The 24303-nt window shown below is 35.0% G+C and overlaps 2 protein-coding genes and 1 long non-coding RNA gene across 5 annotated transcripts in view; 1 reads left to right on the top strand and 2 right to left on the bottom strand.

Moving 5' to 3' along the window:
• Nucleotides 1-1851: 1851 nt before the first annotated feature.
• Nucleotides 1852-19938, bottom strand: lifrb (LIF receptor subunit alpha b). 2 transcript variants are annotated; one of them, XM_009295324.5, is made up of 18 exons: nt 19794-19938; nt 15072-15194; nt 13598-13767; nt 13371-13521; nt 13018-13284; nt 11495-11621; nt 11096-11220; nt 10860-10996; nt 10600-10750; nt 9079-9140; nt 8793-9000; nt 8513-8704; nt 8228-8329; nt 5090-5257; nt 4898-5011; nt 4691-4784; nt 4533-4596; nt 1852-3292 (listed from the first exon to the last, which is right to left on the bottom strand). In XM_009295324.5, the coding sequence occupies exons 2-18, from the start codon at nt 15130-15132 to the stop codon at nt 2603-2605; spliced, it is 2883 nt and encodes a 960-aa protein (XP_009293599.2). In that variant the 5' UTR covers nt 15133-15194; nt 19794-19938; the 3' UTR covers nt 1852-2602.
• Nucleotides 19868-23319, top strand: LOC141379859 (uncharacterized). The gene is made up of 2 exons (XR_012396769.1): nt 19868-20064; nt 21322-23319. It is a non-coding gene; the product is annotated as an uncharacterized lncRNA (long non-coding RNA).
• The window catches only part of rictorb (RPTOR independent companion of MTOR, complex 2b), a 47601-nt gene continuing 44930 nt past the window's right edge, over nt 21633-24303 (bottom strand). For both annotated transcript variants that reach the window (XM_009295386.5, XM_005161241.6), the window contains one exon: nt 21633-24150. In XM_009295386.5, the coding sequence (XP_009293661.2) occupies nt 24076-24150 (75 nt within the window). In that variant the 3' untranslated portion in view covers nt 21633-24075. The remainder of the gene's footprint in view (nt 24151-24303) is intronic.

Here is a 24303-nt window from a genome sequence, read left to right as displayed (position 1 = left end):
TTATATCTACATATATGCCCTTTATGTCCTGTACATACAAGATATCTCCTATAACTCATATCACACCTTGGCAGCAGTCATACATGATGCGTTCATATTTTCTATTATCAAGACAATAAGAACTAACTAAAAAAAAATAACATGTGCGAACACTTGAAATTAGTATCACATGTAATTGGCATGTTATTGAATTTAACTATGGCAAATAAGTGAGAGGAGATGGAAAGCTATTATGTCTACAAGTTTTCCTGAAACATTCACAAGGTCAATTCTTTCTTGTATGTAGATATATTGGAAAAGAAGGAAATGCATAACAAAATGGTTTGTAGATTTTTTTGTTTGTTTGTTTTTCTGTTCAGTTTTTTTTTTTTTTGTCTTATTTTTGTTCTTGTACGACTTTTTTTCTTGTACTATTTTATTGTTTTACGTTAAGTAAACAAAAAATGCAAATTTCTACATGGGCTTTTATTTATGTTGTCTAGCAGCTATGGGTTTTAATAAAATGCATATGTATGCGTGTACGCATATGCACGTATATATGAACACATTTGTGAATATATGCACATTATAATATAGGAAAATGGCCAATTTCATATATGTCACAAATAATAAAAACCTATATCAAAACCTATAAAACATATGTTTATCAAGATTGTTTCTGTGTGTAGTGTAAGTTTTTTATACTTTAGCGTCATCCATTTTACAGTATATTTGTTTAGGCCTGTAGCCATGAGGGGTTTGGATGGTTTGAAAGACCCAGCCCTCAACGACAAAGGTCCAGAATCTGTCCCATACATGAACTCGTTTGTCCTTTTTTGACTGCTACACCATTATAATTAGTGAAAATAACCCATTGAAAAAGGCTTTAAGACCAAGCCAAATCATCTGTTGACTGTCACATCAGTGTGACTTCTGTTTATCAGTTTTGGCCAATGCAAACTGTTATTTTTCATCCAGTCCAACATCCAGTTGTGCAAAAAAACATACAATGTAAGTGAAGAAATCTTTCACTACTGTATTGTTTTTAAATATAAAAAAAATATTTGCATGTAACTTTTATACTGAATCTTGGACCTTATTCTTGAAACAAAAAATAAACAATTTAAAGGTGTGAAAAACCAAAAGCGGCCCATGCTAAAATTAATTTGAATAAATTGTTGTTATCCATGAATTTTCTATGAAATATACTTTCTTTCTTTTTTTACAAGAGAGGCTAGACAAATCATGAAGCTCAAATTTTGAAGCTTAAATTCTGACTTAGGAAAATTGAAAGTGCTGGCCAGTTTTTTTTTTTTTTTCGCCTAAATAATGACAATCGGCTACAGTTGTTAATTAAAAAACTGTAATTAACAGGACAGTTTTCAAAATTTCTATTTTAAAAAAACTGAAAAAAAAAATTTTCTTATATGGCACATATTATATTTGTAGTTTAAAAATAAGTATTTATTCATATTTCTTTATTCTAAATCTTTTAAAATATTTTGGTACATTAAAAAGTGTGGGTTTGATGACCATCCGACAAGTTAATTCAGCTAAAAATATTGCTTAATATGTCACTAAAATTGAGAATTTAAATCTCATAAATAAATAATAAATGAGGCAAATAACCCCTATACATTAGGCTGGCTTCAGACCTGTTGTCAGTTGTATTTTATTATTATTAGCTTATGTAGAGTTGCTTCATTATCATCATGTTTTCTTTATAAAAACAATTTGTCATGACAAATGTAAATAAAATAAAAGAAATACGCAGTCCACAGGAGGGAACTACACAGCTGTACTGGATCACTACAACACCAACATCAAGATAAAAAAAAAAAATGTATATATAAATTAGTGAAACAATGTGAATTCTAGTGTTGAGAAAGGTCAATGCTTTATTTCATCACATTATTTAAAAACAACACAACTCCTTTCAAAAGATTGTTTTTAGAAAACAGTATAATACCATATAAATAACACAAAAATTCAGACATTTACATAATACATACATACATAGTATGCCTTTTATTTAAGAATGATGATGCATTTCCAACTCAAACTAAATATTGAGCAGGGGAGAGGGTTTTATTTTGAGCTCCGCCTCTCATTTTTCACTCTCACCAGCCGTCAAACTGATGTCATCAGAGAAGAGCTGCCATTCCAGAGCTGAAGGCTAGAATTTGATTAAAGATTACCAAAACAATCTTTTTATTTCAGTGGATTATCTTACTGAGGCACTGATTAACTGTTCACATTAAGACTTACCATGTGCGCTAGTAAAATAAACATTGTAAATTTTGATTTCACACAGACTTTAAACATTAGCACAACACTGAGGTCTATATAATGCAGTTATACATTTGGAGGTACATTCACTTAGCAGATGCTTCTGTCTTACAGTTGAGGAGACGTTCAGCGATTCAACAATAAGAGGTAATACACACAAGAAGTGCCAATTATACAAATGAACGGTTTGTGCTCAGAGTATTAAGTGCTAGAGATAGGACGGGGGAGTGTTTCGTTTTTTAAAGAGAGAGAGAAGAGTGTTTCTACAGGTGGTTTGTCAAGCCCACTCACCTGTGTGAAGCTCGCTTCATAAATGCGCAGTGTTTTTTTGTGGTCATGCAGACTGAGGCTTGCCTGCTGTGTTTTTATCAATTACATTATTCTGTGCAAAGTTAGGTTGTATAAATTTAGGTGCTGGAAGATAACTATCCTGCACAAGGTTATTGGATGGTTGCACAAATTTAGGAGCTGGAAGGTAAGTGTCCTCCACAAGGATAGAGAATTGCTGCACAGATTTAGGAGCTGGAAGGTGAGTATCCTCCACATGGATAGAGGGTGCCTGCCCAAATTTAGGAGCTGGAAGGTAAGTATCCTCCACATGGATAGGGGTTGTTTTCCCAGATGTAGGCGCAAAAATGTAAGTATCTTCCACAGCAATGGAAAGTGGTTGCACAAATTTAGGCGCCGGAAGGTAACTATCCTGCTCAGAGTGACATACTGGTTGTGCAAACTTACTTGCTGGAAGGTAACTATCCTGCATTTCCAAAAGAGGCTTAGACGTCTGCACAACATCGACTGGTCCTGGGGTGGTCAAATTATAAGACGGGTTTTCAATAATCGAGGTAAGCTTCTTAGCACAAGGAAAAGTAGTATTGTAGTACAACGGTTGTGCAGGAAACAGTGGCTTTTTAGAGCAGTGGTGGTCAAGGCCATGTGGGTTTTCTGAGGTGGGATGATCTGAGCCGTGAACCTCTTGAATCTCACACTTCACGTATCCCTCGGTCATCTGGGTACAATATATGCCCTGCAAACAACAGAAATTGGTTGGCTGTCAAGTCTGAAATGAAAACTATATCTAATAATATTGTATAATATTGTAGTTTTGTCGTCTGTCAGATGCAATATTTTTTTGTCAGTGTAGATGGATTTTGATTGGCTGTCATTGTTTTTATCGTTTACCTGTTTGAAAAAAAAAGTAATTCCAATGATATGATTTCTCATTATGATTATAGTTAAGGGCTGTAGTTTTATATTTATGAGGATATATTTTATGCTATGACTATATCTTTCATGCTTCTCTTAGGTTTATTCTAAAAAAAACACAAAACTAAAATAATTTTTGTTAATTTAAAAAATAAACACAATACATACAACCTGAAAAATCACATGTACATCAGTGTTCAAAGCCTTCGCCGTGAAGCTTTAAATTGACCTCAGGTACATTCTGTTTCCACTGATCACTGATCCACTGAAAATAGCTGTACAACGTTGCTTCTCATCTAACCTGATAGAACTCAAGAGGTACTGCAAAGAGGACTGGGCAAAAATTCCCTAAGACAGGTGTGCCAAGCTTGTGGCATCATATTCAAAAAGACTTGAGCCTGTAATTGCTGCCAAAGGTGCATCAACAAAGTCTTGAGCAAAGGCTGTGAAAACTTATGTACATGTGATTTTTCAAGTTGTTTATTTTTAATAAATTTGCAACAATTTAAAAAAATATATTTTTTCACATTGTCATTATGGGCTATTGTGTGTAGAATGTTGAAAAAATAAATTAATCCATTTTGGAATAAGGCTGTAAAAAAATAATGTGGGAAAAGTGAAGTGCTATGAATACTTTCCAGATGCACTGTATAATATAAGTAGTATAAACACTTTACCTGACTTTATCTTAGTCAGTTTCCAAAGAAATATTTTAAATTTTCATTCAGTTCAACCTAAAACAAAAATAACTATATCTAATTTAATTAAAACGAAAAAAAATAAATAAAAGAAAATCAGAAATAACACAAATTTTAACATTATATTATTTTATTAAGATAAAATTGCTACTAAATTATTCAAATGAGTTAGAAATGTATTTATTAATATCTATACAGATTAAGTACTAATGCTAACACTCTTGTCTGAGACATGATATGCAAACACCTGCAACCCATTTTTGGCTTGTGACCCACATAACACAGCATGTAGATCAAAATAATAATTACACATACACGCACACACACAAAAGAACAAAATTATAAATCAAACTCAGCACTCACCTGTGTAGTCCATTTCCCTGCTAGTTTTGGTTCAGGAATATCTGGATACAAAAGGTCCTTTAACCTGAAGAGTGACATTTAAGTAGAAGCACATCATTAGAAAAGCTACAGATAATATTGTGTTACTGAAAAGCACAAGGCTGGAGAATCTGACATACCATTCCCTCTTCCTGTAGCACAGCACTGTGATGATGATGAAGACAAGAGTTGCTGCACTGCAACCAACAAGAGTGGCTGCAAGCATCTGGTCAACTGTGAAGAATTTCCCTCAGTGTTATCACATTTGCATGATACATTTTCAATACTAGTTTTATTTGCTTTTAATAATCAGTGCTTTCAATTATATATAATTCGATCTCACATACTTGTTGTTTCTACATTCATTGTCAGTATAGCATCTTCGCTTTCCCCTACTGATGTAAAAGCACGAACTGTGAAGATGTAGGATCCTGGATCTAATGGCAGAATAACTTCACACGCTATAATAGAAGCAGACATTATGTTCAGTTGTAATGCATAATGTATTCTCGGACAAAAACAGGGGATGTTGAACCCACCCTTTGTCTCTATTGTTTTGATGACCTTTTTGGATTCAGAATGGGTTATTTTGACCTTGTAGCCAAGTATGATGCCTTTTTGCTGGTCTAAGGCCACTTCCTTCCAGGAAAGCTCAACATTTCTGCCATTTTGTTGACCGTGTAGATTCTGTACTGTACCCTGTGGTTCTGATAACACACATATCACCATGGAAGAATAACACAAATGAGGTGAACAACAGAAAACATGCAAGCAAAACAGTAAAAGATCAATATTAAAGTCGAAATTGCCCTCAAGGAAATACTACAGTAATTTATAATATATAAGACATTTAGTATTTTGTCTGACAGTTGCATATGTTTTTTATAATTATTTTTAGGGGTTTTCACTTTTAATGGATAGGACCCCTGCTGAAAAATCCAGCTTAAACCAGCCTAGGATGGTTAGCTGGTTTTAGCTGGTTGACCAGCCTGGTTTTAGAGGGGTTTTGGCCACTTTCAGGCTGGTTTCCAGCCATTTCCAGCCTGGTCTGAGCTGGTCAGGCTGGAAAGTGAAACCATCTAAAACCAGCTTGACCATCCTGGTTTAGGCTGGACATAGTTGGTTTTGGCTGGGCTCCCAGCCTGGCTAGGCTGGTCAAGCTGGTTTTAGCTGGTCATCTCCCAGCCTGTAAAGCTAAAGTCAGGCTGGAAATGGCTGGAAACCAGCTTGGAAGTGGCCAAAACCCCTCTAAAACCAGGCTGGTTGACCAGCTAAAACCAGCCAACCATGCTAGACTGGTTTAAGCTGGATTTTTCAGCAGGGACAGTAAAGTATTGAGGGAGCAGAGAGAGGGGAAGGATCAGCATAGGATCTCCAGGCGGAAATCAAACTTGGGTCACCTTGAGCACCAGATTGCATGTGTCAACACACTAACACTAAGCCATTGGTGCCAACAGCTGCATATATGTTTGAGTGAGATAAGATGGATATTGATGTGTTGATTTTAGGCAGGGGTGCTCATTCCCTGTTCCTGGAGATCTACCTTCCTGCAGAGTTAACTCCAACCCTGATCAAACACACCTGAACCCATTAATTAAACCACTTGATAATTACAGGCAGGTGTTTTTGTTATGGGTTGCAACTAAAATCTGCAGGAGGGTAGATCTCAGGGAACAGAGTTGGTCAACCCTTATCTAAGGTATAGCGTACTTTTTATCACTAATCTTCTTTTAGCTTAGTATCTTTATTTATCAGGGGGTCGCCACAGTGTAATGAACCACCAACTATTCCAGCAAATGTTTTACACAGCAGATGCCCTACCAGCCACAACCCAGCACTGGGAAACACCCATACACTTTCATTTGAACTTATACACTATGGCCAATTAAGCTTATTCAATTCACCTGTACCAAATGTCTTGGAAGACACTAGAAGAACAAGAAAACTCCACACAGAATTGACAACTGCCGAGGCTCGAACCAGCAACCTTCTTGTTGTGATGCATCAGTGCTAACCACTGTGCCAACCTGTTTACACTTTAATGGTTTGTTAATTTGTAGGAATGTTGTAAGTTTATATGTATTTTAATGTTTGTATATATTATGCATTGAATAATCATGTTTGGGTGACTTTTCTAACATCAGTCCAAGGACTGCAGATTAAAAACAGCTTTTTGGCGAATTCTGACTTATTAATGTACTTTGTCTCTGTCAAATGAAACTGAAATTAAATAAATAAATAATAAATACTAATTTTCGAATCATAGTATAGTAAAGTGTTTGTACTATATGTTTTAGTATTATGACTTTTTGTTAATTAATGCTACAGCATATTGTAGTATTAACTGTCATGAACTGATAAAGTTTAATACAACAGTTTACTTTAGTTTTTAGTTTTTACTTCCCTTTTTACAGAAAACAGGACAGTATTGGCCGATTTGCTTACATTACTATAGCCGTATGACCACAGCAACTATAAACCTACCACAACAGATTTATTTGAGTGCTTTAGGTTCAAAAACACTATAGATTTACTATGAACGGGCTATATGCACACAGACTTTTAATTTTCTGCCAGGTAGCTAAAGGGCTTCCGGTGAAGTTTGCATTACAAAATTGTCACATTTAAGATCTGATTTCTTTAAAAATCAGCAATCTTCACAGCCTGTTAAATATATTATATGAAGTGGGTCTTAGATCGGAAAAGAAGCACTGCATTAAACTCCATTTTCCCCACACCATGTCTTTAAAATATGAGTTTATTTTACTTGTGAAATTAAAATTAGCCACATTGATCTTTCACCGGAAATTTATCGTTGGCTTTAAAACTCTAGTTGTGCATAGAGACCTTTTCTTTTTTCATGTGCTGCTAGTTACGTGAATTTATGACAAAAAAAACCTGTCAAACACATCAAAGACATGTTATTAACAAGTTTATTCATGGTAGCTATATGCTAACCATGCATATTCGATATGCTGAATTTAAAAAGTAACACTAATTACAGTACTGGGCCGTCTTGTTGTTGCTAACAAAATCATATGGTTAGTTTTGATTTCAAGATGACTTTAAAACAAGTTAGCATGTGCTAAAATATACTAATCTATGTTAACATGATGTTAAACCATGATACTATATCAGAAAATTATACATAAACATAACCTTCTTATTCTTGCTAACAGCGAAAAAACATGATAGCAACATTTTATGATGTGAGAAATGCTAATGCTAACTGTATGGATTTACAAAACTGTTTCAAAAATTCAGTCAAGTATTTCTCAAGCTAATGTAAAAGTAAATGGTCACACTTTACAATAAGGTTCATTAGTTAATGTTAATTAATGCATTTACTAACATGAACAAACAATGAACAATACATTTACTACTGTATTTGTTCATGTTAGTTAACGTTAGTTAATGAAAATACAGCAGTTCATTGTTAGTTCATGTTAACTCATGGTGCATTAACTAATGTTAACAAGCATGACCTTGAATGTTAATAATGCATTAGCAAATGTTCAATTATGATTAATAAATGCTGTACAAGTGCTGTTCATGATTAGTTCATGTTAGTAAATGCATTAACTAATGAACCTTATTGTAAAGTGTTACCAAGTAAATTTAACCCCATGACCTTTACTAACTATAGTACTTAAAAAGATTTAGATTTGACTCCTTACCTTGCTCTATAGCGTATCCCTCACTCCTCTGCAGAAGCACTGGTGCTCCATTAGTGCAGGCAAAGACTGAGATAGTATATCTCTCTCCGGCCTTAAATTCAACTGTGAGAGATGGAGAGATTGAAAAAGATTTTATGAAAGTAAACATTTTGTTTTTAGCTATACTCATACACAGGTTTCACCTCATATTCAACAAGCAACCATTAAACATGCACACAAATTCGATCTCAATATAACAGCAGATCATAGTAAGTACAATGTTTTATTTTTATGCTCCTAACTGACCAGGAGGAATCCAAGTTTGGCACAGATCCTCAATACATTCTGGGATTTTCTTCCAATCTACAGCACATTGTGTCTTATTGTAGGTTGGAAACCATTCAACAACATAGCCACACGTTGAATTGGGATATATTTTCCAAAACACCTCAAATCCACCATTAGTGCTGTTGATAAGGCTTATACTGACTCCTTTGCCTGTGGAAAGTGTCACAAAAATATTATTAATCTTAAACACCTTTTCAACTCATTCCAACAGCCTTTGGAATTTACTAACAATACTCACCAGGATCATGTGGGACGATTAAGACAGAAGGAGGAGAAAGACCGGCAGAGTTTTTTGCTGACAATTTGATTATTTGATTATTTTTTTCATTTTCAGAGGCGATACTGTAGCACAGCTCATTTGCTCCTATATTGACTGGACTTTTGATGGTATTCATGGTTAGTTTATATCCTGATATTATCCCATGGCTTTGTTGATGAGACAGAGGCTATAAAACATTAAAAGGGGATATATTTACTTGTTTGATTGGAGACACAAAAAGCTGAAGATACAAAATTGCACGTACCTTCCATTGAATATATGTGTGGTTTTCAGAATATTGAATCCAAACATCTACCAGTTCTGGAACTGAAGAGAAATTATTAGTGTGTGAGCAAATAAATGATGCATCTATGTTTTCCAGTATATTAATTTGAAGGTGGGGTTATTGAATTTCGCACTCATCCGATTAGTTCAAAAACATGAATTCATTCAGAAAGTGAACTGCACTGAGATATTAAGATCAGTCATAAGCACACATTAGTGGCCAAAAGTGATGTCCAGTCTAAGATAACTGATGTATGCTTTTTATACAAAACTGTAGATTTTTTAAACTACCATATTTCTGTATTTGAAAGATATAAAACAGTGTACATGCTCTATGATGCAACATAGGCTCGTTCTGAAAAGGTAGCCCTATATACATTTCTGGAGATTGCAAATTATGTAGCCAGAAGTACGCTGCGGGGCAGTATGATGCTGTTAATTACGCGCTTACCAGCTGACCGTAGCTTGCCATGTACGTTGGCGGACTTGAGACAAAGAGAGGAGTTGATCACGATGATGTAGGTAAAAAAAAAAATCTAAAATAAACAAGTAAATAACAGGGTGAGAAATTTGAGATTTCAAAAAGCATAAACAGCGGGCTCTGGGGGATTCCTGAAAACAAAAACTGCAAAAAAGGAAATGTGTTGGGCAAGCTACTTAAAAACTATAGTGAAATAAGCTATTAGCTACTTCAATTAACATGTAGCTTAACTACAATTAAAGCTACCCTCTGAGAAATGTAGCAAGCTAAGCTAAAAGCTACTTGGCAAAAGTAGCTCAGCTACACCAAAGCTACAGCTCCATAAATGTCGGTGCTGTCACTTATTGATCCACAATCGCTTAATGTAGCTTGTGTGGACGCTACTGCACTACTTGACGAAAAAAAAATAGCTGCGCAACTGAGAAGCTATTTGATGTATTAAATAGCAATGCTACCACCACGCTACTGAGAAATTTATCTAAGCTAGTAGTGTCATTACTTGTAGTGACACTACTGCACAACACTGAAAAAAAAAAAACGTAGCTCCTGGGACATATTTGGCGCTCTCCAGAAATGTATATAGGGGTACGTTTCCAGTATGAGCCTGGGTTGCGCATGTTTCAGTAGTTGCAAGTTGTTTTTCTAAATTTTAAATAAAACTCTTACTAATAAATCTCTTTTACTTTTCTGACCCAAAGATAAAAATCTTGTCATCATTTACTGATCATCCAATTATTATTTTGAACACAGACAAAAAGATATTTCCAAGAATGTTGGCCATTGACTTCCATGTATTTTTTTTCATATTACGTCAACAAACAAACCTTTTCAACAATCTTTTCTTTTTTTTTTTGCATCGAACTAAATTTTTTCCATGTGTATTGTTTACCTCTTCGCCAATACTGTATATACTATATAGTAACCTGCTCCATTTGCTTACTCTATTTGACATCCCTTTTAGTCACTACTGTATATTAATGATACTCTATTTTATAGTATTTCAGTTCTCTGTATACTTACTGTCCTCTTTAGTGGTAAAAGTAATTTCACTCCAGTCACCCCATTGGAAGAAATGCTCATGAGACCCACAACTCACTTTAGCTGTGTATTTAGTAAAGGGCTGCAGATGCTCAAGCACAACTGACGCAAGTCCTTTTCCACTAAAGGTTTTCTTTGAAAAACATGAAAAGGTGAGGAGATTTGTTAAAGACTAGCAAGCCAAACAACTACAACAGAATGGTTATTGAAGCCAATTCAAGATAATAACCGGTGACACCAACATTGTAAATGTTTCCATTGAGCATCACTTGGCAAATCATTAGAAGTGAAGCATATTCTGTTACACTCCAACTCCAGTGAACAGTGGCATTTCTTGCATGAGCAGCATGGGATATATTATGAGGTGCTTTCAACCATACTGTGTAAGAAGAAACAGACGATCAGAAATCAGTTATATGCTATGGCTGTGCAATACTCGTAAAGACTTGTCAATGTAAAAATGGATATGCTGTTTTACCTCGGTGTGTGGGATCACCTGTATCAGTGACAATCTTCTCACCAAGTGCATTTCTGGCAATCAGAGTCCAGTTTGTAATCTGCTTTTTCAGCTCAAGGGGGTCACATCGATTGAATTCACATTTTCTGACAAACACAAAACAAGCAGAATCATGAATTGTACAATAAGATTTCCAAGTGGAACTCACACCATTAAGATTAAAATAATTCCTTATATTTTTAAAAACAAAGTTGACCAAAGTGCTGTGCATAGGAGTACTAAAGCAGATAGGATAATACGTAAATAAAATGTAAAAACAAAACAAGACTAGTAAATTAATCAGCAAAAGGAATAAAAGGACCAGTAATCATAATACTGATGAATGAGATAAATGATATGTATTGTCAGTCCTGTGGTTACCTTCCATTAAGTGTGTAGTTTGTAGCTCTTGTACCATACAGCTGGGTTTTTCTGCCAAGTTTCCACTGACACTCCACAGAGCTGAGGTCCCGTGTGATACATGTAAGATTCTGGTCATCTGGAGGATCTGTAACAGCAGGACAAATTAAACTGTTAAGGCCAGGAGATACAGTTAGGTCCATAAATATTTGGACATTGACACAATTCTAACATTTTTGGCTCAATTCAGCAACACAATGGATTTAAAATGAAACAAATGATGTGCTTTAACTGCAGACTGTCAGCTTTAATTTGGGGGTATTAACATCCAAATCAGGTGAATGCTGTAGGAATTACAACAGTTTGCATATGTGCCTCCCACATTTTAAGGGGTCTAAAAGTAATTAGACAATTGGCTTCTCAGCTGTTCCATGGCCAGGTGTGTGTTATTCCCTCAGTATCCCAATTACAATGAGCAGATAAAAGTCCCTGAGTTCATTTCAAGTGTGCCATTTGCATTTGGAATCTGTTACTGTCAACTCTCAAGATGAGATCCAAAGAGCAGTCACTATCAGTCAGCCATCATTAGGCTGAAAAACAAAACAAACCCATCGGAGAGACAGCAAAAAATTAGGCATGGCAAAACAGCTGTTTAGAACATTCTTAAAAGAAAGAACGCCCCAGTGAGCTCAACAACACCAAAAGACCTGGAGGACCACACAAACAACTGTGGTGGATGACTGAAGAATTCTTTCCCTGGTTAAGAAAACACTCTTCTCAGGAACACTCTTCGAGAGGCCGGTGTATGTGTGTCAAAGTCAAAAATCAAGAGAAGACCAAAACAGGGTGAATACAGAGGGTTCACCACAAGATGTAAACCATTGGTGAGCTTTAAAAATGGGATAAACACCTTTACAGTTCTGGAACAACACCCTATGAACAGATGTGATCAAGATCAACTTGTACCAGAGTGATGGAAAGAGAAGAATATGGAAAAGGAAAGAAACTGCTCATGATCCTGAGCAGTGAAGCATGGTAGTATGGTAGTGTCATGGTGTGGGCAAGTATGGCTGCCAATGGAACTTGTTCTCTTGTATTTATTGAAGATGTGTCTGCTGACAAAAGCAGCAGGATGAATTCTGAAGTGTCTCAGGCAATATTTTCTGCTCATGTTCAGCTAAATGCTTCAGAACTCTGTGGACGGTGCTTCACAGTGCAATTGGACAATTACCCAAAGCATACTGCAATAGCCACCAAAGAGTTTTTGAAGGGAAAGAAGTGGAATGTTATGCAATGGCCAAGTCAATCACCTGACCTGAATCTGATTGAGCATGCATTTCACTTGCTGAAGACAAAACTGAAGGGAATAGCAGGAACTGAAAACAGTTGCTGTAGAGGCCTGGCAGAGCACCACCAGGGATGAACCCAGTGTTTCATATTTGGGCAATATATCTAATAAAGTACTGATTAATAAAACAAGCAACAGCTGATGGACAGCATTTCAATTCAACAATTCACTTAGAATAAGATGTGTTTACACTTACAGCCAAAAAATACTGATGCGCCAGAAGAAGATTTTTCATTTTTTACTTCACAGTCGACGTCTGAAAAATATTCAGAAGTTCTGGAAAAGGGATCCTTGTGGGTCTCTGTGATGTAGGTCCTGTTGCTGATGCGGATGACAAATTTAGAGAGATTGTTCAGTGAAGCCTTTTCTGTTTTCAAGATGCAACAAAATGTGATGTTACTCCCAATCAAGAAAACTTGATTTCGAGGATAGACTTGTGAAGTCAAAGAATTTTGGTCTTGACCTGTTAATAAATAAGCGAAACTCATGTTAGGTTCAGTGTGTTATTCTCTTTTGCATAACATATGCATACGACTTTTGGCTGCAAACCTGTGTATGTCAAATATGATGTCCATTCACTAATGCGAAGCTGATCTCGGCGCCTAAGTCTGACCGAATGAGAAGTGCACTGCAATGGTATAGGTGAGGTCCATTTCCAATGATAATGGCTGCTTTTTTCTGCCTTCACATGTATATTTTCCTAAAACAGATAGACAATGAAAAACACCCCTGAAATTTTTTTTTTCTTAAACAAAAATCTTAAAATACCAACTTACAAAGTGAACGGTCCTCATCTGTTCAGTGTGAATGATCTCTATGTCATAGCTGACTTTTTCAAATTCATTATTTTCATCTGTCCATTCAACATTCAACACCCATGCTCCATCCTTAGATGTTTCCGTTTTCTCTTCAGATACTTTTACGTCCCTTATAGAAAGTGGAAGCCCTGTTGATAAAAAAGAAATGTATTTAAATGTGTTTGTTAAAACACCTAACCCTTGTGTATTGTTCAAATTTACAACCCTTTTGTTATAATGGCTGTTTTTGCACCATTGACTTCAATATAATGACATTTTTTGATTGCAAAATCAGGACACCATAACTGATAATCATGCTTTCTTGTTGTTGGTGGTTTTCCCTGTTGGGATGAGGTCAAATTTACTATCGATCATCAGTTGGTACCATTAACCCTTTAGATATGCCTGTGCAATAGTGTGCAATAATGGAAGTTAATGAGGGCAAAAACAGCCACCAACATAATAAAAGGGTAGTGAATTTCCCATAGTGTATTGTTTGAAAACAATTTCCCAAAATATGTGTAAACATAAGGTTTGTCACCAAAAATCACTCCATTTGCTGAAACACAGAGAAAACTGTGGCCAAGTTAAGACTCAAAATGAAAACATCCCCAAGAGCATACAAGGGTTAACTACACAATTAGGATGCTACTGTATTATTAAATGTATAATTAACAACTAACTTCTTTAAAAGCTTACAATATCCTATAATAATAAGATTCAATTAACTCATAACAATTGTGGTGCTTACACCTTTTCCAAAGTCAAATTTAGGCACTTTTCAAGCACTTTCTAAATGTATTTTTAGACTATTCCAGCATACATGCATATACATACTTCATCACATTATATCAGATGCTAATTGTATAGTATCTGATATATCTCTATGGAACATTTATAAATGTAAAGTACTCACATCCTAAATGTGTCCTTCATGCATCTTTCATGTTAAATTGATATTTATTTTGAATGGCATAGATAAAAAAGGAAGATCATGCTACAAATATATGCACAGACGCTGTGTTTATTTTTATTTTATTTTTTTTTCAAAAGAAAAAAATATACTTTATGTAATTATTATTAACTATTGAATTATAAAATTAGCAGCATTTAGCTGCAATAATTATAAAAGCAACCCAATTACACTTTAAAGCGGTTTCAAACACTTTATCCAAGCACTTTTCAAACCTTGAAAATACTAAACTACATTTGTTTGAATGTAATTAATTTTCAAGGATTTCCAGCACCCGTACAAACCTCGAATAATTATATCAGTTTCCATCTATCTGTTGAACACAAAAAAAGACATTTTGAAATCTTAAAAATTGTTAAAATAAACCTCTTTAGTGTTTGACAGAAAAAAAAAAACAGATCTGAAACAAACGTAAGGTGAGTAAATGACAGAAACAACATTCGTGGTGATGATTTTTGATTAAATGCATCTAAGACTCACCATCCTGTTCTGCCAGCTCAATCAGAGACACAAGCAAAGCACTCAATAGCCAGACCGACATGACAGAGTTCAGAAGCTTCTGCACCAGTAATGGCTCACCCGTGTCTCCATTAGCAATTAAGCCTGTCAAAGAAAACAAATCATTTTAACAAACTTCTAATGATGTATAAATGGAAATAAGTGATCTTTTCTCGCTAAAGGGATTTAATTTACAAGAAACAAAGATAACAGTGTGGAAGGAGAGAGAGATGTAATGGAGTCATCAGGACAGGAATGATGTACCACAAACTTAAATCTTCATTCCCATGAGTATGTGCATTTCCCAGCACGCTTCTTTCGAATCAAAACTAGATTGTTCTGTTGATTTATTTGGCCCATAAGACTAAAAAATGGATCATAATAGCGCAAATCATGCAATTAATAAAACTCAAAAAAAAAAAAAACTCTATTTGTTTTTAAAGTTGCTTGTTGACATTTGCTTGTTTAAAATACTTATTTAAAATGAGCTGAATCAACCCATTTATTCATCCATTCATTTATTTTATTTTTGGCTTAGTTCCTTTACTAATCTGGGGTCACCACAGCGGAATGAACCGCCAACTTATCCAGCATATGTTTTACGCAGCGGATGCCCTTTCAGTTGCAACCCATCTCTGGGAAACATCCATTCACACACATACACTACGGACAATTTAGCCTACCCAATTCACCTGTACCACGTCTTTGGACTGTGGGGGAAACCGGAGCACCCAGAGGAAACCCACGAGAACACTGGGAGAACATGCAAACTCCACACAGAAATGCCAACTGACCCACTGCGCCACTGCGTCACCCTGAATCAACACAACTCTAGAGTTTTTTTGGGGGGTGGGGGTGGGGCTCTATTGTTTTATGTTCAATCCACTTAAATTTGTAAAAGCAATGAAAGAATTAACATGAACAAAATGCTGGGTTCCACACAATCAGTTTTGAGACTTATCATTGTGTTTGGAAGCTGTGGGAAGGTGGCTGCCATTTTATTTATAAAAGCTTTTTCTCTTGTTTTTGTTCAGTTAGGGAGTTAGTGTACATTTTTGATCTCCTTCATAGATCACTGGAGAACATTCACATTAACAAGGACTACAATCATGTCATGCAACACACACACACACATACACACACACACACACACACACAAACCACGGCGAATGAAGTTCTGCACAAGACTTTTGGCCAGCGGAGAAATTAAAATGGTCGTGCCCAACTGAGTCTGGTTCTCTCAAGGTTTTTTTTCTTCACTCCCATCAGGTGAAGTTTTTTTTTTCCCTCTCCGCTGTCGCCACTGCCTCGCATGGTTCAGGATTGGTAGAGCTGCGCATCGATGAATTTGCTCTTCAGTGTTTGAACTCTCAGTAATGATTAAATCACACTGAACTGAGCTAAACTGAACTGAACTGAACTTAAACACTAAAACCTGAACCACACTGTTCCAGTTACTATGACCATTTATGTGAAGCTGCTTTGACACAATCTACATTGTAAAAGCGCTATACAAATAAAGCTGAACACTCCTGCTCCAAGTGTCCATTGTTTACACTCCCACAGCTGACACTGCTCATGGACTGATTACAATTCACACATATACGGCTCACATTGACACACTCATGGCTGACTCTTGTTTATGTTTGTGAATTTTATCGCACGTTTCCTTTGACTTGTTTGATTCCCACTTTGTTTTGTTTGTTTATGTTGTCTGCTGCCTGCCTTCTGACCACTCGCCTGTTATTTGACTAACTCTGGATTCTCTGTATGTACCTGATTGCCCCTGTGTTGACCATTGCTTGCCTGATCATTCCTGTTAATAAAACTTGCGTTTGGATCAGCACCTCTATTGTTAGCTTCCACTCTTCACAATACAACATTTCTGTTGTTAATTTAATTTTACTTTGTTGGTTTAAACAGTTTTACCCCCTAACTAAAGTGTACTTTTGTTTGTTGTTGTCCTTTTCCCCTCCTGAAGCCAATAATTGGCTTTTATCATTGTACATTTTTGCTAATAAATTAATTAATTTTCTTTTCAGCTTAGTCCCTTTATTAATCCGCGGTCACCAAATCACTAATGTAGCATATGTTTTACATAGTGGATGCCCTTCCAGCTGCAACCCATCACTGGGAAACACCCATACACTCTTATTCATTCATAAACTATGGACAAATTAGCTTACCCAATTCACCTATAGTGCATGTTTTTGGACTGTGGGGGAAACCCACGTGAATGCGGGGAGAACATGCAAATTCCACACAGAAATGCCAACTGACCCAGCGGGAACTCCAACCAGTGACCTTCTTGCAGTGAGACGATTGCGCTACCTACTGCACCACCATGATGCTCTTGTTAATTAATTGTTTAACAGAAATTTAAGTGTGTTGTCATGAAGGCAGGGGTTAAAACAAACTCCCCCCAACCAAACCTTAAACTTCTCACTGTTGCACTCATACACATCCTATCAGAGATGTAACAATTGGGACAACATGAAGAAATTAGAAGAACTTATTGTGAATTGTGTTGTTTCAGCTCATTTTAAATAAGTAGTTTGAACAAACAGCAAACATCACTTTTTCAGAGGAGATAAAGCTATCATCAGTTAGGATTAGAGACAATGAAATGAGTAAACAGAAACTTAACCGAATAGGCTTCTTTCTACACACATTTACCACTTTTTTTTTAGGTTCAAAAGCTCAACCAGAAAAATTACAATTTACTCACTGTTTGCTCACTCTTAAGTTGTAGCAAACTTGCTTGAGCTTTTCTTTTTGTTGAAAATATATATATATATATATATATATATATATATATATATATATATATTTTGAAGAATGTTAGAAACCAGTAACCATTGACATCCATAGTAATAAAAAACGAATACACTGGAAGTCAATGTTTATCGGTTTTCTGTTTTCTTCAGATTATCTTCTTGAGTGTTTAACAGAGTCTCATAAATTCTTGGAACCACTTGAGGATAAGTTAACAGTCTTCATAGTTTAATTTTCGTGAAAACTATCCTTTAAATTGGTACTAAGGAGCCCAACATTTGCAAAGAATATATCCCTTACACATTGCACAAATATCTTCTTATGTGTTCAACAGACAAAAGAAACACAAACATGTTTGGAACAAGTCCAGGGTAAGTAAACATGACAGAATTTTCAGTTCTGGGTGAACTATCATTTGAACACAAATATCTGTAACATGTGGTTGAGATGATCTGCTGATGTTCAAATCAAGCATCAGATTGGTGATTTAGTATTTCAGAAACTGCTGATCAGCTAAAATTTTCATGCACAACCATCAGGGTTTACAGAGAACGTCACAAAAAGTTAAATGATCCAATGCATGCTCTTGGATGAGAATGTTAATACCAGAGGTAAGAGCAGAACTGCTGAATTGGTTCAAGCTGATAAAAAAACAGCAGTATCTCATAACCACTTGTTACAATCAAGGTCTGCAGAATAACATCTCTAAACAAACGACACATCAAACATTGATGCAGATGAGTTACAACTGCAGAGGAAAAGCACAGCGAGCAGCTGAAAGCCAAATCAGACATGCTTGCCCAGTTTGATGAGCCTTAGTTTCTGCTGTAAGATTCATGCATTGATCTGTCCTGCCTTGTATCAAATGTTATTGCCGGTGGTGTAGTGTGTAAGGGGATATATTATTTGCAGATTTTGGGCAGCTTAGTACCAATTTAAAGGATAGTTTTCACAAAAATTAAACTATAGTGACTATTAACTCACCCTCAAGTGGTTCCAAGAATTTATGAATTTCTGTTGAACACAAAAGTATATTCTGAAAAAAGCTGAAAACCTGTAAGCACTGACTTCCATAGTAGGAAAAGCAAATCCTATAAAAGTCAATGGTTTTCAGCTTTCTTCAAACTATCTTCTTTTATGTTCAACAGAAAAAAAAGAACAGAGAAACTCAAACAGGTTTGGTACACGTAAACTGAAAATAAATAAGAAGAATTTTTATTTTTGGGCGACTGCATGATGCTATCATGTCAAACTGAACAACAACTTCTGAAGAATATTTCCAGATGAACCTTATTGCATCTATAGCATGAAGAATTGAGGCAGTTCTGGAAATACAGCGGTCAACCCCCATTCTAGAAAGATGTGCCTAATAAAGTGACCGTTATTCCATTAAATATAAGTTTCATAGTTTTTTCTAAGTTTCAGAAATAAACTTTCATTTTTACGCTTAAAACAAAAATATGTAATAAGAACTCATTGAAAGTAAAATAATTCATAGATTATTTTTATTGCTGCTTTGGAGGATATCAATTACCATATTTGTTTTATAAAAAAATGCACCTACGTGGTTTTAACAGTTCGCGAGTTGATCTTGCGGTTTAAGAGAAATATTACTCACTTGAGACATGCATAGCCATTAGTCAGTCACACTTATTCAAACAGGAAATAATGAAATATGGTTCAGATTAGATAAAACTATTTAAATAAATAAATAAATATGGTTCTGATAACTGTTAATAAAAAGATACATCATTAAATAAGAAAACTTATGAGCTCACTGAAAAGCATGTAGCCCATACGTCCCCATACTAAACACATTCTAGTAGTGAATTTCACACGTTAAGAAAAACTTTATAAAGGTTTTGTATGTTAAGAACATTAAACTACAGAAAGCCTTTCGTAAGCGGCAAAATGAGAAAAAGCACCCACCTGTTTGAAATGTTGACAGCCTTGTTGTATGTCGATGAATCCACTGTGGTTGACCTTCAATTATTTTCGCTCTCACGTAAAAATATTCAATTTACACAAGCTAACTTTAGCGAGCAACAGGCAAACTCTCCAGCAGCAGATGTGTGAGAGTGTGTGCGGTGGGAGGAACTTAATGGAAACGTGTGGGAAGTTACGAGCGTCACTGGGAATCAAGAACAACAAGTTTATTATCCCATTATTAACAGCAGCGCCTCGTCGGATGTTTTACGCGGTAAAATCACAGTACAGTATTTTAAATGTATTTTTATTTTAACATTTATTTACCCTTAGGTATTTTCATTACTTCCTCTTTAAAAAAAAACTAATGTACAGCACATACCTTGAGGAATCTTTTGACAAAAATAAGTAGGTCGATGGCAATTGGATATATCGTTTCAATCAAGCACAACGTAGCCTACTTACTTATCAGTGCATATTAAAAATTACTAAAACTTATTCGAGCTTATTCTTTAGGCACCTTTTAAAAATATACTATTTTTTAAATATTGTTTTTTAACATACTAGTAGCCTACCTGTGGTACTTAATTTTTAGACACTACTTCTAAATCCAAAAAGATCCTATTATTTATTTCAATAGAGAATAACTATGTTGTTACAAGTAACTCCTCTTGGGATCTGATTAAGATATCTACTCAATTTGGGTGATATGTGTTGCAGATGTGACTACTAACAGCAAATAAGCATCTATTCACTTCACTTGAGTCCAGTACTTGTATTCTTCTATTATTTTTATACATCTATAATTAGTTACTTGTACATATACTTATTTATCATCAGATACTACTATTTATTTTTTAGATACTATTATTTATTTGGGCTACTAAATACAACTTAATCACCAGTTACAACTTATATAATAGAAATCTATTAGGTACTAATACTTAGTTTTAATATCTTATCAGAAGGTTTTGTAATTATAACTAGTAACGATTATTTTCAGTTTCTCTATCAGAATCTTCCCTAAGAATTGTCCTAGATATATAATAAGAGTATCAAATAAACTTCTACAATTAGTACTAGTACCTAATGAATAACTAAAATGCATGAACATTAGATAAATAAGCTAATTAGCAAGTAGGTAATGAATATGTACTAGTATTTAATGCATTGATCAAACAGGGGTCACACTTTATTTTGATGGTCTGTTTGTTGAATTAAGTTACATTGCATCTATATGCCAACTTATTCTCATTAGACTATAAGTAGACTGTTAGGTTGGGGTTAGTGTAAGTTGACATGTACTTGCAAAGTTTCTTTAAGTCAGCTAAATGTCTGTTAAAGGAGCAGTATAGACATATATATAAGCAATCAGTCTTCTAATACTCAAATGGACCATCAAAATAAAGTGTTACCCAAACAGGTAGTAGCATAATAATGAATGTCAATTACAGTTTCTGGACAGAATGTTATATGGCTTAACGTACTACCAAGACCCCAACATTTTTCACCATATTCTTGTGTTTTATAGGTGAAAGAAAGTCAAACAAGTGGATGGTGAGTACATGATGACAAATTCATTTTGGGGATAAACTGTACTTTTAAGATACTCATATTTAAGGGAAGTAAACAATACAATTGTAATAGTAACTATAAAAAATAATAAACAAGGACACAAGGGTACAATGTACAATGTGTACAATGGCAGGCTGTTCTGTGGAAAGCAATAGATACCTTTCTGAGGAATTGTGTATATGCAAATTGCCAATTTAATGGTTTGAAAACTTTGAGCAAAGAAACACACAACAACATTTTAGAATTAGAAGTGAAGCAGGTAAGAGGTGAGTCAAGGAAAAGGTTTATTCTTTATCACGGATGCATCCCTTTCATCAGATTCTCAATGCCCCCCAAAACACATTATATTATACAAGAAAACTTATAATTAAGGAAACATTATAAGTATGTACAACAGTTTTAGACATTTGTTTTTCCTTCAGGAAAAATATAAATAACACTTCTTACATCAGTCTCTGCAATTTCATTATTAAACGGTGCCTTGGATTTTATACAGTGCTTTGCAAAATCACGAGGGCACTTTAAAGAAAAGAAAAATCACTGAAAGGTGCGATTAGTTTTAGTCTAACAATGAACAAATGTACATTTAAAACATATGCATGATGGGGACAGAGAAAACAAAATGTACAACGTATTATTAATTATTACCAATTTAAAGATTTCCTTTAAAAATTATAGATTTAACATTGTGGAAAGTGACCCACAATGAGAAATCCTGGAACATTTTCACCGTACAATAACGAGAACAGTTCCGAAATAATCAAGGATTTATTTGTTGTTTCAAATACGTCAGTGGCTTTATTATTGTTCAATGTCCAGCCAGTTTAAACAGCATCGTCTCCATATGTACCACTCCATACAGCACTCGCACTTCTTTCATTTCTACCCATTATACACTGCAGATAGGGATCAGAATCCACATGCACTTAAATCTTACTCAGAAGCTTTAAAGGAAATACTGTAACAACTATTATCATCAGTATTATTGCTGGCCTCATCAGATTCATTAGATTTCACAATACATAAAAAAAAGGTTGTTGAACCCTGATGCTTAATTCAAAAGCCAAGACAGGCAAAGGCAGATTTATTAGTTTCTAGAATAAATAAAACAAGAAAGAGGGCAAATTCATTAATTCTAAAAGAGTTAAAATGAATACAAATAAGGCAAAATAGATTAAAGCAGCCTAAATAACATAAATGGTCCAGCCAAGACAATGAATTGATCGTCGTATCTTCAAAAATAAGTCAGTTGTGCGGAATTAACAGGCACGTTGCATAGAAATAATTAAAATATGAACATCAGACTTGTACTTTACGGGTATCTTAACTATATTTGTTCATGTTTTTTTAATGCAGTGCTAAACTACATTCATTAAAAAGACTCTCTGCTATAAATATTGACGAATCATAGCAGTTTATGAGTAATTTGGTGCAATTCTTGTCACTTTTTGATCAAAATGTTTACCAGTTTAAAAAATCATAACCACAGCTAGGTTAAAAAGCATTGATATCCATCCAAAGTACAAAAGTAGGTTCCATAGTAAATATTGTAAAACATGTCAGGGAATCTTTCTAGTTTATTAATGCTTCAACAATTAATGCTAGATAGAGGAAACTTTCTGGAAGTAATATTTCAACATACTTCTGCGTATTGGATTTCATTTTCAATACTTGAAATGGAGTTAAGAGTTAAACTGCCAAATGTAATGCAGTGGTGAAATCCACTTTACCTTCCTCTTTTGAGGTACACTGACTGACAGACATAATAATACAGTTTAACCCAGGCTAAAATAGCGCAAAAGGGACAATGAAACAATAAATAAGTAAATAAATAAATAAATAGCGTGCGGATTTCAAATGTCAGTTTTTTTTTTGTTGGATTGTTCATTTTTGAGGTCAGTTAACACAGTTACACAATAACACGATAGAGTCACTGCCTTCTGATTGTGTAACTACCATAAAGCACACGTACACACAGTTTCTTGGGAATGTGCTAAACTAAGATTAATATGCGTTTGAATGATTAGAGGAAAAAAAAGCTTTCATGAGTCGGGTACACAAGTGAAATGAAAAACTGGCAATTGCTCGTTATTATTAGTTATTAATGATGATTGTCTTATATAGCAAATCACCCCCAGAACTAAAGCAGAGTGTTTGCTTGGCCTGCTTGCGAAAGCCACTTCTTTATATTCTTGAAACAACCAGAATTAGTAGCAAACAAAAATCCAAAGCAAACAGCTGGAATGTTGTAGTGTTGAGGGATCCACTCGGAGCAAAAAAAATGGTTTTCGTTTTTTTTACGTGCAATCAGACGCATAGATCCTTGAAAGAAGGACATTAGTGACTGAACGGAATTGAGGGAAGATAAATAAACTTCCTAGAGAGTCTTTTCTTGTTTTTGAAATACAATTTTCACCGACTCGCAGTTGAAATATTGCATGCTCGGCTTTCCGCTCGATGCTAGATAGTTCATAACTGTCAGCCACAAGCATTATTTGGTTACAAGATCCACTGTAGAGCATCTTTATTTGTTCAAAGTTTGTTCTCTTATCGTACCAACTCTATGTTTCAGTGGAAACGGCATCTCTTGCACTCTTTCAGTTGACATATATCTGTCCCATAGCCCTAGTCTCTTATTGCGTTTTCTTTTTAAGTGCATGGTCAGGCCAAGTAAATGGACTGGCGAAGAGTCTTAAAAACGTCTTGAGGATCATGGATCTGATGGAAGATCTACTGTGGTAGTCTTCTTGGGCATCGACAGAATGCTTTCAGCTTCCTCATACATCTAAAAAATAGAGAAATACGAATACAACATGCAAAGTGAGTACAGGACATTGTTTTTGAAAACGTATATTATGCCATTTTGATAGTTTCACAGAAATGTAAACTCATGAAAAATTACAGTGTAAAGCCATATGTAGTCTCAGAATTTATGAAA

This window comes from Danio rerio, chromosome 21, assembly GCF_049306965.1.
Source record: "Danio rerio strain Tuebingen ecotype United States chromosome 21, GRCz12tu, whole genome shotgun sequence".
Classification (NCBI taxonomy): domain Eukaryota; kingdom Metazoa; phylum Chordata; class Actinopteri; order Cypriniformes; family Danionidae; genus Danio; species Danio rerio.
This window is presented reverse-complemented; position numbering and strand designations above follow the sequence as displayed.